The sequence below is a fragment of the Doryrhamphus excisus genome, linkage group LG7 (assembly GCF_037039965.1).
Source record: "Doryrhamphus excisus strain RoL-2023G ecotype Guam linkage group LG7, RoL_Dexc_Guam_v1.1, whole genome shotgun sequence".
Lineage (NCBI taxonomy): Eukaryota > Metazoa > Chordata > Actinopteri > Syngnathiformes > Syngnathidae > Doryrhamphus > Doryrhamphus excisus.
The window spans coordinates 21,060,052-21,082,460 of record NC_136363.1 but is presented as its reverse complement, the minus strand read 5'-3'; the positions used below and the strand labels follow the sequence as shown (position 1 = coordinate 21,082,460).

Here is a 22,409-nt window from a genome sequence, read left to right as displayed (position 1 = left end):
CCTGACCCGAAATCCTTTCGGCGGTGCGCACAGCAAGAAAGCAGACAAGCTTGAATTAAAAGACTGCATTGTGTTTGGGCAAAATAAACGAGGCCACAATCTGGATGCCTGGAAGCCCGCGGTGTGAGCACATCGAGGTTCAGTGAGGCGTGTGCAGGTGTGAAGGCCGGGGCTTGAACCTCCTGCTTGTGGTAGAAAGGTGTCAGGACACTTGGGGACTCGCAGATGGAGCAGATGGTCCGTGGAGAAATAGGAAGGATCTGCTGAATTTCTGGTTTTGTTTGGCTTCTTTATTCACTTTATGATCTGGGACCGGGTTGGTAGGAAGGTAGGAATCATGGATTTGGCGGTCTTGGGCTTTGGAGTTTTGGAGTTCCTGGAGGAGTTTAGGAGTTCCTGGTCCAATTTAATACCAAATGAAAACGTCATTTCACCTTTTATGTTTTACGTTTCATCTTTCTTTGTACTGTAGAAGCACCACACCGATGCCAGATAACAAGAAGCACGTTCAATTTGAGACTGGGGGGGGGGTCTGGAAAATATTTTCCCAATTTTAAGTAGCCACCCGGGATGATGGCGCAGATGTTTGCTAAACCTCTAGCGTAACAGTCACATTTAAATGTCAAGAACCAACCGAAGGACGATGCAGTCAGTCAACCGATAGTCCGAGATCCTGGCCTCGGTCCACAACCGGCTCGGCTGTTGCTACGCCGCTACGCCGCTACGCCGCTACGCCGCTACGCCGCTTCTCCAACATCGGGGGGTCAGGCGTTATGTTTTATTCCATGTGACATGCAAATGCCTTTCTTACATCAAACGAGACATGTTCTCCTTAATCTTGCCGTCACATGGTGGGTCCGGCGAGCGGTCTCGCTGCGGAGATGGAAACCCTGAGGAAAGAGGCAGCCCCCCCCCCCTCCCCCATCTCCTTTTAAAGTTCACTACTGGCCAAGGAGATCCAATTAGTTTAATATACGAGTAGTTCCTTTATTCCACGTTATTAATAATCCTCTTTTCCGCAATCATAACAGGAATAAACACTCCTCAAAAACCTAAAAGCAGGCCGTATTGTTTTTACATTTTATTATAAAAATAAGTATAAAAATATAAATATAAAACAATATGACTCGGCATTCAAGCAGCATGAATCCAGTGTTTGCCTACAACGTTACACGTTCTGGTTACATGTTTACGCCTACATGATGAAAATGACACCAGTGTGACAAAGTAACGGCACCGACCTCACATGAACATTGCTTGTCAGACAAATAATAATAGCAAATAGTATATAGGATGTTCAAAAAACACTTTTGTACAGTATTTAGCGGAACGGGCGAGGAAGGCAGCCCCCCCCCTCTAAAAAAAAAAAAAAAAAAAAAAACACAATCCAATGCCATGAAACATTGATAGTATACAATACTGCTAGCTCTCTGCTCAATTACAAAACACATTTCCACGCCATTGTTCACAAAAAGTCCTAAAAGTCAAAAGGCATCTTTACTTATGACCGAAAAACAGTAAAAGTCTAAGAACCAGAAGTGGAGATCCGGTTTTTATCCCCATCTCAGGCGGGTGATGGCGGCCTTCAGAGTCAGACAACTAGTTGACTAGCGCGCTAGCTAGTGAACCAGACATGGACATGACAGTTTGATACATAGGTATTTGCTAGCTGGCAGGCTAGTCGGACAAACGGCGGTCTGGCTGGGTCGACTCCTAGGTGTCCCGATCCGGGCTTCTCCCGATGTACATCTCCGCCAGCTTCTTGAACTGCGGCCCCCAGCTGCTGAGGTAATCGTACTCCTGGTCGCCCTCGGTGGCGGCGGACTCCAAGGAACTGAGAGATTCCGCCAGCGAGCCGCTGCCCTCGTAAGCGTACGTGGCCAGGGAGTCGTACGGGGGCGCCGTGGGGTCGGAATCATTCTCCTGAAGCCGCCCGTTAATGAAGTCTCTGACATCCGTGTTATCCTTTATGGGTGATGTCCTCCGAAATGAAAAGAGCATTTCAGGTATGATGTCCCGGCGTAGCTTGTTAGCGTCCATCACTTCGGGGTTTCGCAGCGTCCCGATGTCGAAAGCCTGCGTGTCCTCCTCGCCGCCGCCCTCGTCGTTGTAGCTGACCACGTTGTCTCGCACGTCGTCTTTGGAGATGATCAGCGGCTCTTTCTTCCTCTGCTTCCTCAAGGCGGTGAACAGAACCACGATCACTGCACAAAAACAACGAGGCCGTAAGCTTCTGCATGGAAGCCGTGGTGCGTGCTAACATGTGGAACGCTTTAGCGGGCGCCATGGAGATAAAGTGCAACGCATTCGCCGCCATTGATAAATCCCCGGCTTTCACCTCCTTTTATTAAAGATTCAGTGTGAAAGCTTTTTCTTTCTTTCCCCCCTGAATGCCACACGGACGGTCTAAAAACGCACCGTAGTTAGAGGATACTTATCATGCTCTCTGCCACAAAACCTTTTTCACTGAGATTTAGAAAGCAAGCTGTGATTTTTTTTTTTTTTTTGACAAATCCTTCACTTTCTCCGTCTTCTCAGCAGGCGATGGAGTTGTCTACTTGCCTCCTGCCCGGGTGTTAATTACAACGGCGTGATTGCGGCGTCGCACACAGACACAAGGTGGATGTTTGTAGACACCGTGTGGTCATTGCGGACGTTTGGGGAGGCTCAAAAAGTCCAAAAGTCATCGGATAACAATCAGGTATCACGGTAGTCATGTTGGGGGGGGTAAATGGGACACCACTTAAGAGGTTAGACCTTGAATTCTAACAATGTAATGCTCCCAAAGAACAAAGTACTTCCTGGACGATAAACATGCTTCCAAACGTCTTATACTCACTGAGCAGAATGATGACGCACAGCAAGATGGCCACCAGGGCGCCGGTGGTCAGCCCGTCTGAGAAGGGCAGCACCTCCGGGCTGCACGACTGCATGTTCCCGCGGCTGTCGCAAGCGCACACGCGCACCAGCAGCGTGCTGGTGCTGCTCTGAATCGGGTAGTCGTTGTCCGAGATCACCACAGGCAGGAAGTAGACGCTCATCTCCCGTCGGCTGAAACCTCCCCGCCGGGTCAGGATATTGGCGGTGTTATCTACGGGAAGAAGTAGTGGTAGACTTTGTGGTATGACGGAGGTCGCCTTTGTGGTCCTACCTTCTCGGTCGCTGATGGTGAAGTTTGGGTTTTCGGGACTTATACTGAAGACAAACTTGTGTCCCACAAGGGGCTCGTCTGTGTCCACGGCACTTATGGTCTGGATCAACTGAAGATAGAGAGGAGAGTCCAAAATGAAGAATCAGTATGATCTGCAATAAGCGAATTAACTCTTGAACGGCTCCACTAACGAGCTAACAACAACCTTCTTGTTGTTCAATGTCAGTGAGCAGCCATTTTTTTTCCTGCTCCGGCTTGACTGCCAACCGATCTGGTACTTTGCCCAATGACAGTTAGGAATGTTCTCTCAACTTGACCGCGTCCCTGACTGGGCAGGCCGTGGATAATTTGCGGTTTTTAATGAAACCGGATCTGGGAAATTGGATTCCGCTGGAGTTATGACTCGCATTTGATGCTACCTACCTGTCCTGCTTTGACGTTCTCGCAAACAAACGTGTCGTAGGACATGGCGAACTCGGGAGCGTTGTCGTTAACGTCCAAGACTTTGATGAATACCGGTACACGTGCGATCTGGCGGGGGTTATCTGCCAAAAAACGAAAGCCATTGTCATTAGTTAAAGGGACGGTCGGACGGAAACTAAGCAAAACTTAAGTCGTACTTATTTCGGCAGCCATCACTGAGATGTTGTGCCATTTGGACATTTCTCTGTCCAACGCTTTGCGGGTCGTAATGGTTCCATTTGAAGAATCGATGTTGAACAGCATCTCCAGGTCGGTGTGGCGGTCGATGGAGTACCTGATCAGATGTAAAAACCTGTTCTGCATGTCCTGGCAAATTGCACGTAATCATTGCTACGTACTTGACCGCCTTGTTCTCCGAATCCGGGTCCCTGGCTGACACCACGCCCACGAAGCTTCCGGCGGCCGTGTCCTCGTGCACCTCGATGATGTAAGGGTTGCGTGTGAAAACGGGCGGCTCGTCGACATTCTCCACCGTCACCTTGACCGTGGCGTAGTCCTTGAACTGCAAGCCTTGGATGTACCTGGCGTCCAAGTACGTGTTCCTCACCTCCACCCGGAATTCGTAGTCCCTTTTGCTTTCATAATCCAGCGCCTGGATTTAAGAGGGGAATCACACCGCAGAATTGGAATATACATTTTGTCGGCCTTCATAGGTACAAATCTGAGTGAGGAATGCTGATCTGGAAAAGAAGAATCGTTTTGAAAGGCTCGGGATAGCCGCTTTTATTCCAAAGCAACTGCTGTCATTTCCTCTTTTCTTATCCGTTATCAGGCGGCGCTCTCTCTATAAATCCAAAACGCTGTGATTGTGACTCCACATTGAAGTTTCTGGAAGGCTGATAAAAGTTAAAGGGAGGGATACCGCCGGGAATATGCCGCATTTCACCTCATCCACACTTAAAAAGTGACAAGGTAATATTAAAGGACGATAACCATTTAAGCCTTTTAAAAAGTTGGATATATTTCAGGGTGGACAACATAAAAACCAAGTGCTTAAAAATGTCTCCGGCGCGTTAATATCCTGAGTGCTGCGAGATATTTTGGTGCACGACGACCCTTTAAAGGTACAGTCGTGTGGGAAAAGGACATCCCACTAAGGCATGATAAATTAGCCAATGGCGCACCTTTTTAGGGTGCGCCGTTCATCAAGCAAAACAAGGCGGCCTTGTGGTTAGCATGTTGTTAGCACCTTTTTGGAGTCATGTGTGAGAACAATTCTTACTGAAAATGAATAAACAACAAATCACCCTTTTGATGATGATCACCCCTTCCTGCGTTGTCTTGTCCGTCACGATGCTGAACATGTCATGGCCGCCAACCACACTGTACTCCATCTCAGCGTTCCGACCCACGTCCGGGTCATCTGCTTTGATGCGGCCAATGGCGCCACCGATGTCCGTGGACTCCACGGCGGTGATGCGGAAGGAGTCTGTACACGACAGCGGTCACGTGATTGGTGGCGTGTTATTTAGGTAGCATTAGCGGCGGCCGCTTTTCTGTTGCTTACGGTTTGCAAAACGCGGGGGGCTGTCGTTGACGTCGGAGAGGGTGATGCTAACCGTGGTGGTCCCCGAGAGGCCCCCCATCTGTCCGGCCATGTCCTTAGCCTGGATCACCACCTGGTACTTCTCCTTGACCTCTCGGTCCATGCCGGGCAGGGCGGTCTTGATAGTGCCTGGAAGGAAAAGCGGAGATGCTTCCTTTAATATTCCATCACACTTCAACATCACTCCGGAGACCCTGCTGTGGGTGTGAGGGGGGGGGGGTGAGCATACCGTTTTCGGAGTCCACAGAGAAGTAAGGCTGTCCCTGCAGGATGCTGTAGACTAGTTTGGCGCTGTTGCCGTACGTTTGATCGTCTGCGTCTGTGGCCGTCACCGTGACGACAGATGTACCTGTGAACGACACACACAAAGATGTGTCAACTTTAAGTGTTTTTTTTTTTGCTGTTTTGCTGTTTTTTTTTTTTGGGTCATCCACTTTGCAGTGCACTTTTCAGCCACCAGAGGGGGCTGTGTTTACTATTACCCAGCCACATGAGTTAGAACACAGAACTCCTGTTTAACTCAGACTATTTAATAATCATGCTAACCCGGAAATATTAACCCAATTTTATTGGGCTTATTGCAGCTAAATGTCACGGACAGAACATTAATGAAGGCCGCCTATTGCTTTAAAAAAATAATAATAAAAGGGACAAAGAGAAGCGTCCTTTCCACCTCCATATCATCCAAAAGGCCACGCCGCTAATGCCGTCCTTGGCCCTCCACCGTGTCCCGTTTTGGGTCCGGGCGTCTTGGTGCATACTAATGACGCCTCCAACATCTGTCCCACTTAGCGCCACGACTGATGGCCGCTGCATTTCCACGGCTGGCTGACTTGATTAAGCCCAGTGTTCGGTCCAAACTGTTTATTAGCACGCCGATGACTAATGGCGACCCCGGCCCATCTTTAGCCGTGAGACGGCGAAGAGCATCATGAATCCTAAACAACCTTTTTTGTTATTTGTCACATACATAATTGGCTTGTGATTGACCCCCCCCCCCCCCCCCCCCAATTCCATCCCAATTGCTCAATTGTATTAATTTGCGGCAGCATAATTGAGAATCTTTGCTGTTTATATTCAGGCCGTTTGCTTTATTTATACACTTGAATGGAATAAGAGCGATCAAGCAAATCCCTAATTGGAAAAGACTGACATTGTGAATGTAAAGCATTTGGACCGCCGATTAAAAATGGAAAATGACATTGCTTGTTGTGCATGTTTAATGAGGCTGACCAAATAACTTGGTAGCGAATAGAACATCAAACAAACACGCCACGGGGGCGACTTTCGGTTCATGTGTAGCAGGACATGACTCCCGGTTAATGACTCAATACGGACGAATCAAACGCTTTTTGTCTGTGGAAGCACCAAAATAGCCGAATCGGCACAATGTTGGTAAACAAAGCAAGAGAATGGTGACTGGTGCAGCGTGGCTCGGTTCTTTGAGGCTAGCTCGGTTTTAGCATGACCACTCACCGACATCCGACATCTCCGGAACGTTTGCGAAGTAGACATCCCGCTCGAATTTCGGCGCGTTGTCGTTAATGTCGTGGATTTTGATGTTGAACTCCGTGTCGGGTTCCAGCTCCTCGTTGGTGGTGCGGTCCAGCACTTTGGCGTGGAGCGTGTACATGGCCTTCTCCTCGCGGTCCAGCTTCTTGGTGGCATGGATGTCGCCTGAGTTTTCGTCAATCAGGAACAGCGTGCCGGCGCCGTCCCCCGTCAGGATGTACTTGACCGTACCGTCGTCTTTGTCCATGTTGGAGTGCAGCTGAGGACGAGATGGAGATGTTTTACCAAGCGTTGCTAAAAGATTGGCTGCCCTTCAAGGGATCAGGCCGCTGAGCATCACTTTCCCGTCTAAGCGGTGCTAAAACGCCATTTTTAAGAGGAATTCTTCTCACCAATTTGCACCACTCCACCATTCATGTCATGCACCCTTTTGTATCGGCCCGACGTCCGCCAGAATCGATGCAACAGCAATTTTGCAGCAGGCAGACGCTTTCGGTGCACATTATATGCCATAAAATCCCACAGAACATTTTTTAATGCTACGGTTCTCTTTTCTTTAGCAGGACTTGAACGGTTCTTCCTATTTTGTCACATTAGCACATCTTGCTTGGGACACTATGTTGTCTTCTTCGGTGGTTGTTTGTAGCGCAGAGGCAAGCCTGTGGGTTGTGGGAAATGCTTTGGAATACATATGGTCAATGTGACTTATGTATTTTGCTCTATGGCCGCCATGTTTTTTTTAACCAATCTTGCCCAGGTTTTACATGCATGTGCTTTTATTTTACTGCAACTAAATGCTAGATATCACTTGGTTGTTAGCTTAGCTTAGCTTTTCTGCAGTCAATATTTTTATTTTAACGCAACAAAATACTAGCATCACTCGGTTGCTAGCTTCGCCTAACTTTTCTGCAATTGTTTTTTATTTTACTGCAACTAAATGCTAGATATCGCTTGGTTGTTAGCTTAGCTTAGCTTTTTTGCAATCAATATTTTTATTTTAACGCAACAAAATACTAGCTATCACTCTGTTGCTCGCTTCGCCTAACTTTTCTGCAATTCATGTTTTTATTTTACTGCAACTAAATGCTAGATATCGCTTGGTTGTTAGCTTAGCTTAGCTTTTTTGCAATCAATATTTTTATTTTAACGCAACAAAATACTAGCTATCACTCTGTTGCTAGCTTCGCCTAACTTTTCTCAAATTGTTTTTTATTTTACTGCAACTAAATGCTAGATATCGCTTGGTTGTTAGCTTAGCTTAGCTTTTCTGCAGTCAATATTTTTATTTTAACGCAACAAAATACTAGCATCACTCGGTTGCTAGCTTCGCCTAACTTTTCTGCAATTGTTTTTTATTTTACTGCAACTAAATGCTAGATATCGCTTGGTTGTTAGCTTAGCTTAGCTTTTTTGCAATCAATATTTTTATTTTAACGCAACAAAATACTGGCTATCACTTGGTTGCTAGCTTCGCCTAACTTTTCTGCAATTAATGTTTTTTATTTTACTGCAACTAAATGCTAGATATCGCTTGGTTGTTAGCTTAGCTTAGCTTTTCTGCAGTCAATATTTTTATTTTAACGCAACAAAATACTAGCTATCAACTTGGTTGCTAGCTTAGCTTAGCTTTTCTTTACGTCGTCTTCTTCGGTGGTTGTTTGTAGCGCAGAGGCAAACCTGCGGGTTGTGGGATATGCTTTGGAATACATATGGTCAGTGTGACTTATGCATTTTGCTCTATGGCCGCCATGTTTTTTTTTAACCAATCTCGCCCAGGTTTTACATGCAGGTGCTTGTCCGCCGCATTGTGGTTTATACCAACTTCGCTCTCAATTTGGCGATCTTTAAAGTTTATTTTCAGTTTTGACCTTACCATTTTAAAACGCGTTGGTTGCAAAAAAAAACAAAAAAAAAACAAGATGGCGGAAAGGTTGTTGTCGTTTTCTAACTTCCCATCATGCAAATAAGAAGATAAAACCTGGATGGAAAATGCCACTAGCTAATGCAATCCTGTTGCCGCTCGTAACACGCGGTTCTCACCGTGGAGCCCATTTAGATGCAAACAAATTCCCGGGAACAGCTCGGCGCCGTAAAGCTGTCACTCACAAGCCCCGCCTTCGCGTCCCCAAGGCCTCGTAAACCCGACGTCCTTCGGCGTGGAAGTTCCAGCCGGGCGTCGGCTTTTAAAGATATTTTTCGAGCCGTTTTTCACGGCAAAGTGACAGAATCTCGTTTTCCCCGGGTCCAAACCGAACTTTTAGCGCTGTTGACGTCGCTCCTCTCACCGCGGGAAAAAAAAATAATTAGCTTCCTCACAGCGTGCGGACATTAATATTAATAAGTTAGCGACGTACAGCTACTTGTCACAGCCAGCCCGCTCTAAAAATACCTGCCTTGACAGCTCCACCAGCGTAATGAGCTTGAATCAAGCGTCTTCTCTCCAAGGTGATGGATAGGTCAGAGGTGACTAACTTTAGCAGCGGCAGCCGGGGGGGTCGGCTTCTGAGTCCTTCTTCAAGCGCCCAATTTGGAAGACAAATCCCGGACTGATATGATGTGGACGGGTGAAATATGTGACAGGAACTAGCGGGCCGTTTTACCGTGTCTCCACTGTTCGCCCGGGAAGAAAAATCAAGAGTCTTGTCAAACATCAAGAAGGTCTCCGTAGAGCCAAAGGCTGAGAAGGCTAAACGCTGGTGTGTCTTGGCTGCGCGTTGGCTTTTGATGGCGATAGCTGCATCGGCTTTGTCAGATAAAGAATAACCCCTATGCTTTGTTGCTAGCCTACTTTGATCGCGATCTTTTTTTGTTTTGTTTGTTTTGCACCCAATTGGTTGACTGGTTTGGCTAGTTTTGTTGCAAACAATTTTTATTTAAACTAAATGCTAGGTATCACTTGGTTGCTAGCTTAGCTTAGCTTTTCTGCAATCAATATTTTTATTTTAACGCAAAAAAATTACTAGCTATCAACTTGGTTGCTAGCTTCGCCTTACTTTTCTGCAATTAACGTTTTTATTTTACTGCAACTAAATGCTAGGTATCACTTGGTTGCTAGCTTAGCTTAGCTTTTCTGCAATCAATATTTTTATTTTAACGCAAAAAAATTACTAGCTATCAACTTGGTTGCTAGCTTTGCCTTACTTTTCTGCAATTAACGTTTTTATTTTACTGCAACTAAATGCTAGGTATCACTTGGTTGCTAGCTTAGCTTAGCTTTTCTGCAATCAATATTTTTATTTTAACGCAAAAAAATTACTAGCTATCAACTTGGTTGCTAGCTTTGCCTTACTTTTCTGCAATTAACGTTTTTATTTTACTGCAACTAAATGCTAGGTATCACTTGGTTGCTAGCTTAGCTTAGCTTTTCTGCAATCAATATTTTTATTTTAACGCAAAAAAATTACTAGCTATCAACTTGGTTGCTAGCTTTGCCTTACTTTTCTGCAATTAACGTTTTTATTTTACTGCAACTAAATGCTAGGTATCACTTGGTTGCTAGCTTAGCTTAGCTTTTCTGCAATCAATATTTTTTAACGCAGCAAAATACTAGCTATCACTCGGTTGCTAGCTTCACCTAACTTTTCTGCAATGAACGTTTTTATTTTACTGCAACTAAATTGTTAGCTTAGCTTAGCTTTTCTGCAATCAATATTTTTATTTTAACGCAACAAAATAGGAGCTATCAACTTGGTTGCTAGCTTCGCTTAGCTTCTCTGCAATCAATATTTTTATTTTAACGCAACAAAATACTAGCTATCACTCGGTTGCTAGCTTAGCTTTTCTGCAATGAACGTTTTTATTTTACTGCAACTAAATGCTAGATATTGCTTGGTTGTTAGCTTAGCTTAGCTTTTCTGCAATCAATGTTTAAGTTCATTAAGTTTTTTTGCGCTGTACATTGTTTATAGCTTATATTGATCACAACCTTGTTTTTTTGCAAACAAATTCTAGTTAGTACACTTTGCTGCTAGCTTCGTTAGACCGTGCTTGCATAAACTTGCATTTATGCAAAGTTGTGCAAACCCTGCACACACCCTTGTGCTAAATCTCTTTAGCGCGGGCGGCGGCAGGCCTTAATCTTCAACATCTGTGCTAATTATCCTATTTTTTTTCCCCTGCTGTCTGCACAAACAAGGTAGGCGTCTTTGCAGCAGTAAACAATGCGACTAAAAATAATTGTGTTAATGCTACATTAGAGCTCCTCGCTCGCAGCCGTGTCTCGACTAGAGGAACCTGGCACAGCCGTGGCGCGTCGGCAAGTAGCAACTCTGTACAAAGTGTTGCTTGCAAGTGCGACTTTGAGGAAAATCAAATGTTAGCCCAGCGTATCTGCGGCGATTTAGTGGCTCTGGTGAAGGGGGAGAAAAAAAAGCACAGAGGAGCGCCTTGATGAGGGAAATTGCCTCGCACTAACACTGAGGAATTGTCTGCAAAAAGCGAGGAAATCATTGGCAATTCTTGTCAAGCCCTCCCCGCCAGCTCCACGTTGCTGCACGCCGGAGATAGCCAAACACACGGAGACGGAATAATGACTCTCCGGTTGTGTCTTTACTATTAAAACGGTGCGGCATCATGTATTGCCATGCTAGCTGTAGGCCGCTGTCTTTGTCTTCTATTTCTTTCAAGTGCAGAGTGAAGGACCCTGCCTGCCCGCCCGCCTAGCCGCCCGCCTATCCGCCCGCTTGCCACGTCTCAAGGCCAGGCAACAAAAATATGAACACAGCTAAAAATGAAATAGTAATCATTCTTGTGAAGGGGGGAAGGCTTTTATGAGGCGCCACAATGGAAGGTGCCAGCACCTTTTAATGGGATTTTGCTCTCTTCTCGCCCCCCCTCCCTCGCTAGCATCAAGTTTGTGGATGTACTGCTAAGTGTTGGCGACACGCAGCCCCCCGTCTTGCTTTGCAGCTGCCGACTGTGAAAGTCACTTCAAATGATGGCTGGATGCTCCCATCATGCTTTTCTCTTCCTCCTCGTTTATGGTGAGGTTGCAGAATGTGTGCTGCCTTGATTTTTTTTTTTTCTTTTATTATTATTATTTTTTTTTTTTTTTTTCGGTCGTCGTGTGGCATTTGATTGCCGCAATCAATAAATCAACCTTTAGAGCGAGCGCGCCGGGGGCTGAGTCACGAGGTTTGATTGAATGCGAAACAAACGAGACCTCCCGCCGTGCGCCGCCACCGCCGTTAAATGGTCTTTTACGAGTACGACCGTCAAGGCCGGCTTGCTTCTGGACTAAAAGAACGAGTGAGAGCGGGGACTCCAGTTGTCACTTTAACGACGTTCAAGCAAAATACCGAATGGAAATACTAAACACATAACTCGTTATTTGGATAGCGGCCTTTAACTTTAATCCAAAATAACAGAATAGCAAACTTGTTGGCGGGATTTGGCATGTCGCGGAATCATCGTTTTTTTTTTTTTTTTTTACACTTTGTCGCTAGAATAGCTAGATCGTTTGGAACTAGATGCTAGTTTTTTTGTATTTTGTTTTTTCAACCAAATTGTTACTAGTTTGGTCGTAATCATTGAGGATTGTTTTGCAACCTTTATTACATATTTTGCAACCAATGCTAGCCATTGCTAACTTTAGCTCGATGGCGATCATGACATGTTTTGCAATTATTGGGTGTCAACTTGTTGGCGGGATTTGGCATGTCGCGGAATCATCGTTTTTTTTTTTTTTTTTTTACACTTTGTCGCTAGAATAGCTAGATCGTTTGTAACTACATGCTAGTTTTTTTATATTTTGTTTTTTCAACCAAATTGTTACTAGTTTGGTCGTAATCATTGAGGATTGTTTTGCAACCTTTATTACATATTTTGCAACCAATGCTAGCCATCGCTAACTTTAGCTCGATGGCGATCACGACATGTTTTGCAATTATTGGGTGTCAACTTCAAAAGCATGCGTGCCCCCCCCCCCCCACAACAGCCACCCAGTATTAATTCATTAGAGCCCGGTGTTTCTCCTGACAGCGGAATAATGAAGGATGTTGGACAGGGGAAATGAAGCGGGCGCGCTGGCTGTCACGCAGCTGCAGGGGGAACGTCAAGGCGGCATCAAGCGATAACCCGCCTCACTCTTGGCATTTACTTTGCCGCCGCTTCACATAACACAACAAGGCGCATTTCGTCAGGCCGCCCTGATTGATACGCTTTCTTCTTCACTGCCGCTGTTGCGTTTGCGATGCGCTTCCTCACCGAAGTTGTCAGCCCCCCCCCCCCCCCCCCCCCCCCGTCCCCCCCACCCCCCTGCAGTGCAACCCCGCACACTTGTTTACCGCCGAGGATGTGAGGTGTGTGATGAAAGGCAGCCTCCTCCGAGAAAATTGGCTGTCGACAATCGCCACATTTGCCTCGCCAGAGTTGATAAGTGCGGCGTTTCTTTTCTCATCACACCTGTCTTTACCGCGCCAGCCCCCGAGCTCGGCTGACAGGAACCCCTCTGATCCAGGAGGAGCTCAAATGTCCCACAGCTCATCATTTCTTGTCCAAGGTAATAGATGCCATGCAGCAGATACAACAATTACGGAGCGGGACCGCACAGACGTTAGCGATGTGAGCTGCGGCGCTAACATTGGAGCAGCCATGTTGTGCTAGCTTTGCCCGTTCGGTAGTCGGGGTTATTTTAAGACGTGTAGCCAAGCCTGGGGAAATGTGGGCTGAATTCTATCTAATCAAACTCATTCACAACAATCGGGAACTTTTTACTTTTTTGAGGAGCGGCGAGGAACCGTGTTCCAGAGTGACTGTATCGATTAGCTCTTATATTTGTGGGGGGGTGTGATGTGCTTAGGAAGCAGCTGCTGTTTCCACGTGGAGTCAGTCTGGAATCCTTAAGACCGCAATAACAGGGCTGCAGAAATAGTCTCGGCGCACTTACTAACAAACTCCAGAAGTCTTCAGCCTTGATAAGGTCTCCTGCAGCCCAAGGAGCCTCAGCAGCTCTTATTTTGAAAAAAAATCAATAGTTCACAAGTTATTTTATTTTTTATTTTTTGGGCTGCAGCGTCAACCTTCTTCTAAACTTTCTCATGTCAAACAAAAAAGTCTGAAACACCTCAGGAGTGGGCGAAAACATTGTCTACACGGCCGTCTACTGAGATGTGCCATCATCTCGGCTTCTGGCTTTTAATGGGATCAGTACGGAAAACTGGGAATGACCAACTGGAATGCAAATGCAAAAATAGCTCACTTTTCTTAGCTACATATACAAAAAAAACTGTGGAAAAAAAGTCTCAAACTCGTATGTGTGTGTGACAGGAAGAAAAGCGAGCCTGGTGCAAATTTGTTTGGCGACACCTCATTTCCTCTCAAGAGTCCATTTTGGGGGGTGTCTGGGTTCAACTAGTTTATCCATCCATTTTCTTCCACTTATCCGAGGTTTGGTTGTGTGGGGGTCAGCAGCCCAGATTCCGATCTCCCAAGCTGGGGTGTTCCCAGGCCAGTTGAGAGACATGGTCTCTCTGTGTCCTGGGTCTTCCCCACGGCTTCCTATCAGTCGGACGTGCCCGGAACCGCCCCTTCCCAGGGAGTTTCTCCCGGGTGGCAGCCCAGATTCCGATCTCCCAAGCTGAGGTGTTCCCAGGCCAGTTGAGAGACATGGTCTTTCAGTGTCCTGGGTCTTTCCCAAGGCTTCCTACCGGTCAGACGTGCCCTGAACCCCCCCGTCCCCACGGAGTTTCTCTCGGGTGGCAGACCAGATTCCGATCTCCCAAGCTGAGGTGTTCCCAGGCCAGTTGAGAGACCTGGTCTTTCCGTGTCCTGGGTCTTCCCCAAGGCTTCCTACCGGTCAGACGTGCCCTGAACCCCCCCGTCCCCACGGAGTTTCTCTCTGGTGGCAGACCAGATTCCGATCTCCCAAGCTGAGGTGTTCCCAGGCCAGTTGAGAGACCTGGTCTTTCCGTGTCCTGGGTCTTCCCCAAGGCTTCCTACCGGTCAGACGTGCCCTGAACCCCCCCGTCCCCACGGAGTTTCTCTCGGGTGGCAGACCAGATTCCGGTCTCCCAAGCTGAGGTGTTCCCAGGCCAGTTGAGAGACATGGTCTTTCCGTGTCCTGGGTCTTCCCCAATTTTGGCCTCTTGTACAAGCGATCTTGTCATTTTCGATGACGGTAAAAATGTTGATCGATGGTCAAATGCTGACTTTTAATGTGAATTTTAGTTTTTTGTCACAATCCAGTTGGAAGTACTAATACTTTATTGATTCCCAGGCTTCGCTACACGTCTTAAATGGACAACAAGCTATTATTTGAGTTTGTTGAGTGAACAGGCTAACCTAGCATAATGTGGCTGATAAAATGTGAGAGCACAATACAAGACACTCTTGGCATGGGCAGACATAGCTCATTAGCATTAAAGCTACAGACACAAAACAACGTTGTCAGATGTACTAAAAGTGCTGTCTAAATTCCAGCATCCAGACTAATGTCGGACTATTATGGGATGTGGGACTAAATAGTTGATTATGCGGGTCTACACAGCAACCAATAGAATGATTAGCACGTCTTCCCGTGGGCTCCACAACGCCAGCAGTGGATCAATCAGCCCAACAAGACTTGTACTGATAGCCGGCCCGAGGAAGACAATGTTCAATAGACTTCAGGAGGCAAAGCTCTCGCCGGGGCGTCCCATCCCTCCTCTGGCACCAGACAGCTTTGTGTCAGTCCATTCCTCTTACAGCCAATCAAACGGAAGAGCCGGGCCTCCAGTAATTACTCTACACCCAATCTATCCGGCCGCGTTACCTTGCCGACATACTGATGGTCGTTCCCTGTGTATTCCTCCAGCAGAAAGAATTGATTCCACATCCATCCCCGCTTGGACCGCTGCAGAATCCTGCCGTCGCTCTCCGGCGTCCCAAACACATTCCTGATATTCCCAGGCCTGAGAGGCAGTGTGGCGGCGGCGGGCCACAGAGTGCAGAGCGTCAGGACCACCGGAATGATGAGCATGGTATCCGAGCAGCGAGGGAGGTGACGCACGTCCGGGAATTTTTACGGTGAGTAGCTCGTGACGGGATGAACGCTGCAAGGTAGCGTGAGCAGAACACACATTGTACTCCGCACGGTGACGCCAAACTCCAGGTCTCTGTGGGGGAAAACGGGAAAGGTCTTAGACTACCAAACGTTCTCATCGGAATGGTAATGGTTTTATTTCTTTTGAACATGCATCAGATTACAATTGAATGCATCACAGAGCTTAGTGAATCCCACCCCTCTATCTGGTACTTTTACATTTGTTCACTTCCTGCTTTCGTAATATAGTTATATAAGTGTTTTTGAATTTTTTGTCACATACCGAAATACAAGGTACGAGTACAATGACATACCGGGTACCATAGTAACTGTCAATATAGTGACATATATAGTATATCATGACTGGTTCAAGACTGGGACATAGTTCGAATCCCGTTTCCCGGTATTTACAGGGTATCTGTGTGACAGGTATACTTTGTCTGTGTAATATTTTCAATGAAAGACGTTGTTTTTTTTTTTGTAAGCGTATGTAAATTGTCGATGAATGGGGCGCGGCCATATTAAATCTCACCCCGGGTGCCGCTTTGGGTCACGCTGGCTCTTGAGCAGCTTTGAGGTTTTAGCACTACGTGGCTCCACTTGCCGGTTCCACCGAGATTAATCGCATCTCTCAAGAGTTAATTTGCTTTGACGTTCATTACTTCCCTTCCTTTCCTTGGAACGCCATGATGCACTCTTCAGACGGATCACCCTGTCGCACTTAGGGAACGCATTTGGCTGTGTCGGCCGGTCTTCTTCCTCCCAGAGTCCCCACCGGGACGTCGTCCTGATAGGTAATTTGGGGGGCGTACCTGAATAATTGATGGTCTTTAGGAAGTTAATTGTAATAAATCTGCCTTTTCTTTAAAGAGCTATTAGCTATGCTCCCCTTGACTAAAAGCCAGAGTACTTGAGGTGTTGGCTCACCATTCTGGCTGAAAGGTCAACGGGCCTCTTAGAACTGATGGGGACCATGAGGACTAGTCTAGATGGGGGTCAGTCAGTGACCCTGAACAGGATAAGCAGTACGGAAGTGGTTTAAACGTATCCGCATCCAAAGGACTTTTTCAACCTTTTGAAATTTCATGAAAGTTCTTAAATCCCGACCAATCCCAACTAAGTCCAGCCATGAAGCTTCTGGAAGGGTTTCGGACTTTGTGACACATGTGGAGGTCACCGAAAAGACTCGGGAATGATGAGACGGATGGCGATGCAGGTTCCCGAGGTAAACATGTTTCCCCCCCGGCTCCACGGAGAGATGACATTATCTGCTTGTTGTGGTCTTTGATGAGCCCTTCTCCATTTCTAATTTTATTTCCTCCATTATGCCGCGCGAGTGTGACGCACGCCGCCGTTCTCCAGATCAGGGAAAACGCCGCCTGGCAATTAATCTGGGATGACGCTTGTTATTGCATTTTCTAATTAACATTCCCGCCTGTCCTTGGGCTTTAATAGCATTCTGGATATGAATCCTTGATGGGCTGCAGCCTATCAGGCGTCGGGCTTCTTCCAAACAGTCCATTAAAGGATGACGCCTCGCCAGATCCTATAGACTCGAGCGGCATCCAGCCTATTAAAATCAGCGGGAGTGTTAAAAAGTTGTTTATGAGCAGATTAAGTCAAAGGCAGCTCTAAAAAAGTTGGCGGCGAACAGACCAAATTAGAGCGAGTGTGCTTTTAAAGCGCCATCCCGGGGTTGTTATCCTTAATCTTGCGCTAAGACGCGTCCTGGCAGGCGCTCGGCTCCGCTCCATTTGTGTAATCTGCGGAATTATACGTTCTTGTTTTGCTGAATAAGAGCGTCTTTGATCAGACGTAAACGGAGCTGCTCATCACCGCCTGCGAGAGAAAAGGCCCCGGCTGTACATTTCTATGCGGACCCTAATTGAACGTGTGGCATGAGCGGAGCGTCGCTCGGCCGGGGATTTAATGCTCTTCCGGCTCGTATGTCTCGCCATCTAATGAGATCCTACACCAAAAACGCAAGTTATGCTCAGTTTTCATCAACATGTTCATTATTCTGGGGGTCATGTGACTAAGTTTCACCGTTTTTGGAAGTAATACGTGTTGACTGACTTGATGGATATTAGGATGTGGACGTGGGGGCTAGAGACGCCAATCGTGACTGGGCACACGAAAGAATCTAACGTTCCAAAACAAACAGGAAGTCCAGGGGTTGTTTTGACCAACTAGTCTGAGAGACTTTGACCAAATGTAGCTAACCGACACTCGACAGATGGCCGATGATGCATTACGACTATTTTAGCCTACACCATAGCATGTGGGCACAGCATCGTGACAAATGTTTAAAGTCATATTTTCCTAGTTAGCACATAAAAAAAAACGAATTTTTTTTATATTAGTAGACTCTAGACATGAAATAACACCCATATAGTCAACGTACCACTTCCATTACCCAATCTAGTAGACATAATGAGAGCCATTTAAGGTACATGTGTTGCCGTACACGTGTTCCCTTCAAGTGACATCAGGAGTTTAAGCTTTCCAACCTGCGATAAAGGCCTGCTGTTCTGGCAAAGTCTGGTGTTTCCGTGTCTCAGTAAACATTGCACTAGTGGTGAGCAAAACTGTTCATTTCAGTTAAAAAGATCCGTTTCATTTCGGTCAATTGGTCGTTAGCCTGTGCGTAGACCCGGTCAGTCCATAGACTCATGTTCACGTTCGTTCTGACTCAACAGAACAAACGGGTCAAATGAACTAGTTCAGGAGGTGCATTCAAAGACGTATTCTATAGTGGTGTGTCTGTCATGAACGAACGGGTCAAAAGAACTAGTTCTCTTTTGTGAACGGAATGAACGAGGACACCGACTGTGTCGGTCAATGTCTCGGTCTCGGTCTTTCAGTCAGCTAACCCCACCCACCCACAGAGCGAGGTAAGACAGGCAGATACCTACCTACACAGGTAGTCCCGCCCTGCAAAAGGAACGGTCAACTGACTCTCCAGCCAATCAAAAAAAAAAGCATTTGCAACTGAACAGACTGAACAGGTATTTTAGGGCCGGTGACTTCGTTCATTCCGTTCACAAAAAAGAACTAGTTCTTTTGACCCGTTCGTTCATGACAGACACACCACTATAGAATACGTCTTTGAATGCACCTCCTGAACATTTTATTTGTATTTTAGTTCTTGTAGTTCATTCAGTGGTTTGGACAGATAAATATTACAGCTTCTCATGAAAAGTCCCCCCCTGGGGGGGGGCATGATCATTGCGGCTATTGTGTTTTCCGACTCCTATGACTGATCCCAACATAGCAAACCAAACGTCTCTTTGGGCCGTACTTGACTTTATTAATAAGCATCTCACGTGTCTTATGTATGTTGTGATGATTCATGCTGTCAATCAGTTATTTGAGTATTATTATAGTATGGCATTATTCCGGTGGTCATTTTTACTATGATGAGTAGAACACCCCCCCCTCATTTGTGTGTGGCGATCAATATATCACATGTAAGTGAAACATGACACATTAACAACTGCTTCAACTCCCCTGGAGACGCTTATAAACGATTAACAATGCAGAATAATTAGCTATTACAGTCCGAAAAGCCTCATCAAGCACCCTCTTCTTCTTCTTCTTCCCCTTGATGTTTTCTCTCCCCCCCACCCCTGTTAAATATTCCAATTTATGGACAGGTGTCCGAGAAGCGGCTATAACATGCGACTGGGCTAGTAACTCAGCAGAAGGATGCTCTTTAAAGGCCGCTTTAATTGATTATGCCGTGAAAGGTGAGTGTGCACTTTGTTTTATGAATGCTAATAAATTGTCCAGAGTGCTAGTCCCTTTCACCCTGTGAATGCTGAGTTTTTTTTTTTTGTTTGGGGTGGTGTGTGGGGGGGGGCACAAAGAGGAAACCTTGTTAGATTTAGTCGTAAAATAACCAACATCCTGCTCAAAGTGTTCAAAGAAACATGCCATCCATATTTAACATATCTACTGTACACATAGCGTGTACTACAATGATTGACATCTATGTCCAGCCAATGACAGCACAGGAAGGCGGGGCTTGCACACAAACCCAAGTCACAGCGAGCAGAATAATGCGTGTAATCATGTAATAATCGGGAAGCCTTTTTTTTTATGGACGACGTCGCTGAAAAGATTTGATTTTATTTCATTTCGACAAAATTTGTTCTATTTTTAAATGCGCTGCGGACCAATAAAAGACAGCTGTGTGCCGGAAGTGGCCCATGGGCCACACTTTGGACACCCCTGAATTAATCAATGAATCTGATTAATGAGCCATTTTGGGATTTGTTTAATCACATGATTATGATTATTAAATTCCCAGAGTCATCCATGTAGCAGACATTTTATTACCTTTGTGCTTTAGGAAAAACAATCAATCAGGACTGGACCACTTCCTGTTTTTGTTTGTCATATTGATTTGGTCCGTGTCGGGCCTAACAGATTGCTCGATTAATCGAAACAACAAGCTTGAGATTAATCCACAAAGAAAAGAAACGCTGCATATGACAGAAGACCCGCATACGCTCGCCTCTCATGCGGAAACCTTTTAGTCCTCAATGATTGACACGTAATTCCAGTGCAACAGTGGGAAATAAAAAAAAAAAAAAAAAAAAAAAAAAGCCGCCCACATCAAAGCAACACTGTGGTCCTCCACGCTCTTTGGGCCATAAAGGACTTCGTAATGAGCAGCTCACTTGTGTTCTATTGTGATGATTAATGCTGTCGGTGAAGACCACCTAGTTGAAAGACAGCCACATGATTGGGTGACGCATCATGGCTGCGACGCCTCTTCTCCACTTGGTGGAGCCCTCGACCTTCCGGAATGTTGCCTTCTCCCTGGCAGGCAGGCTGGCTGCCTATATATATTTATATATATTTTTTTTTCCCTTTTCTTTTGGCGGGCTGCCGCCTCCTCTGCCAGAGCTCAGTAAGCCGTGCTGGAAAGCGATATTGTGACACAGAGCACGATCGCTTGTTGAGAAGCTACTCGGCACAACTACAGCAAAAAGAAAGGCCATCTCATCCACTCCACTTATTAAAAACCGTGTCAGAAACGTCAAACGGTGTTCTTTTACTGCCCTCCGCGGACCGTAGCGTCACCATTTTATTTACTTGCCCACCTGCAAAGGTCGGCACGCATGTTGGCGGATGATTGGATGCGGCTTATAGCTTCCCATGTGTCACTTTGACAGCCGGGATGGGAGCTCTTTTGGATCTCTGACTTCCAATTAAAAAGTACGCAAAGTTGCCATTAAGGCGTTAATGAAGCTAAAGTTAGAAACGAGGGAACTTCTCCTCCAGCGTAAATTAATTCCTCATCCTCTTCAAGAGTTGAGGAGACAAATGCGGCGCTGTTAGTCCGTGCGGCATCTCCGCAACGCCGGGATGGAGAGATGGATGAAAAGAGAGCGAGAGAGGCGAGGAAAAAGAAGATCTTACTTTCTGCGCTCAGCCTCCGGGATGCTGTGATGCTGATGCTGATGCTGATGCTCCTCAGCGGTGCTTAGCGACCGAGCGTCTGACTCCCGGCGTCAGGCGGCGGCGACATTCCAAGACTGACAACGGCTCAGCTGCGGCGTGCGCACAGAAAAAGAGAGAGAGAGTCGATTCCTTGTGCTGGTCCTCCCTCCCTCCATCTCTCACTGTGGCCTCTCCCCCTTTTTTTTTCCTCCCCCTACACTTTCTTTCTCTCATCTTCCCACCCTCACCTCACCTCACCCCCACCCTCCTCCTTTTCTGTGGATGTCACCCAGGCTGATGCTGCCGCTCCGGATTGGCTGCCATTCACAAGTTAGAGATAAAGAAAAGCAAAAAAAAAAAGGGCGGTAAAGAAAGCAGAGTGGAAGGGAAGGAGGGCGGCAGCCGCCCGACATGCCAGCGGGATGAACTCCTGCATCCACATGAAAGGCGTCATGCGATCACTTCCTCCACAGCCCCCGTTCAGCATCTAATCTGTTTCCAGGCCGTAGGATGGAAAAGGCCACCATGTCCAAATGGGCCCAGCGACGAGAGGCGAGAGCAGCTTGGCGCTCTTCATCTCCCTGTCAGCTCCGTGCCGGATGCTTATCGCTGCCGCGCTACCAGAACCCTTGCCGTTCTGCTGATCCGGCATTTTAAAGACGGGTGGCGTCTTATGTGCGGCTAAGCAAACACGTTGTGATTAGCGTGACAGCAGATTGCGTCACACCAAGTTGACATGATGAAAAGAGGTCTCAAACTCCCGGCCCGCAACCTTGAATCCCTTTGCTTCCTTTTCGCAATGCTTCCTTTATTATGCTAGCGCTAGCCAGTGGTGAACTAGCATCACTAATAACAAACACGTTGCCAACACAGCAATTCTAACAGGCAAGTAAACACATCATGAGGAATAATAAGCTATATAATAAATGTCAGCAACAAGTGCCGCAAAGCATGCTGGGAAGCCGGGCACACTCCCAGCATTTCTGCAACTTATTTTCCGTGGACGACTTGATGCGTACCTCCAGCGGCCCACAGCTAAGTGTAGTGTGTCGTGGTTCACTTTCGGTTTTTAAAAGACTACAAGCCCGGCCGCCGTCTTGTGTCCTTGACTTAGGACGTCTTATATGCTGCAGAAACAAAGTCCATAGGGCTCCTTGTCATGGACTTTAGAGACGACTGTGGATAATGTTGTAGTGGTTGACCTCCTCCCCGTCCTCCTGATACTTGTGCCGTCTTATATCAGGGGT

The 22,409-nt window shown here is 46.6% G+C and overlaps 1 protein-coding gene and 1 long non-coding RNA gene across 7 annotated transcripts in view; one reads left to right on the top strand and one right to left on the bottom strand.

Moving 5' to 3' along the window:
* Nucleotides 1–22,409, top strand: part of LOC144899573 (uncharacterized) — a 197,976-nt gene that overhangs the window by 42,755 nt on the left and 132,812 nt on the right. For all 5 annotated transcript variants that reach the window (XR_013627813.1, XR_013627811.1, XR_013627812.1 and 2 more), the window contains exon 3: nt 15,484–15,695. This is a non-coding gene — a long non-coding RNA (uncharacterized LOC144899573). The remainder of the gene's footprint in view (nt 1–15,483; nt 15,696–22,409) is intronic.
* LOC131108560 (cadherin-10) lies at nt 946–21,305 on the bottom strand. 2 transcript variants are annotated; one of them, XM_078792425.1, is made up of 12 exons: nt 21,142–21,275; nt 15,442–15,784; nt 6,657–6,951; nt 5,410–5,529; nt 5,142–5,309; nt 4,882–5,063; nt 3,973–4,226; nt 3,772–3,908; nt 3,575–3,696; nt 3,152–3,260; nt 2,840–3,091; nt 946–2,204 (listed from the first exon to the last, which is right to left on the bottom strand). In XM_078792425.1, exons 2-12 carry the CDS (start codon nt 15,646–15,648, stop codon nt 1,714–1,716), a joined length of 2,337 nt encoding a protein of 778 aa, XP_078648551.1. In that variant the 5' UTR covers nt 15,649–15,784; nt 21,142–21,275; the 3' UTR covers nt 946–1,713. The 2 variants fall into 2 exon arrangements, with proteins under 2 accessions (XP_078648551.1, XP_078648550.1); XM_078792424.1 differs by having other exon boundaries at nt 2,840–3,260; nt 21,142–21,305.

Coding starts and splice junctions, on each gene's coding strand:
- LOC131108560 (XM_078792424.1), bottom strand. CDS start 15,648: ATGCTCATCATTCCGGTGGTCCTGACGCTCTGCACTCTGTGGCCCGCC. Junction 5,530..6,656: donor TCCGGAGATGTCGGATGTCG/GTGAGTGGTCAT, acceptor TGTCGTTCACAG/GTACATCTGTCGTCACGGTG. Junction 5,310..5,409: donor CTCTGTGGACTCCGAAAACG/GTATGCTCACCC, acceptor TTTTCCTTCCAG/GCACTATCAAGACCGCCCTG.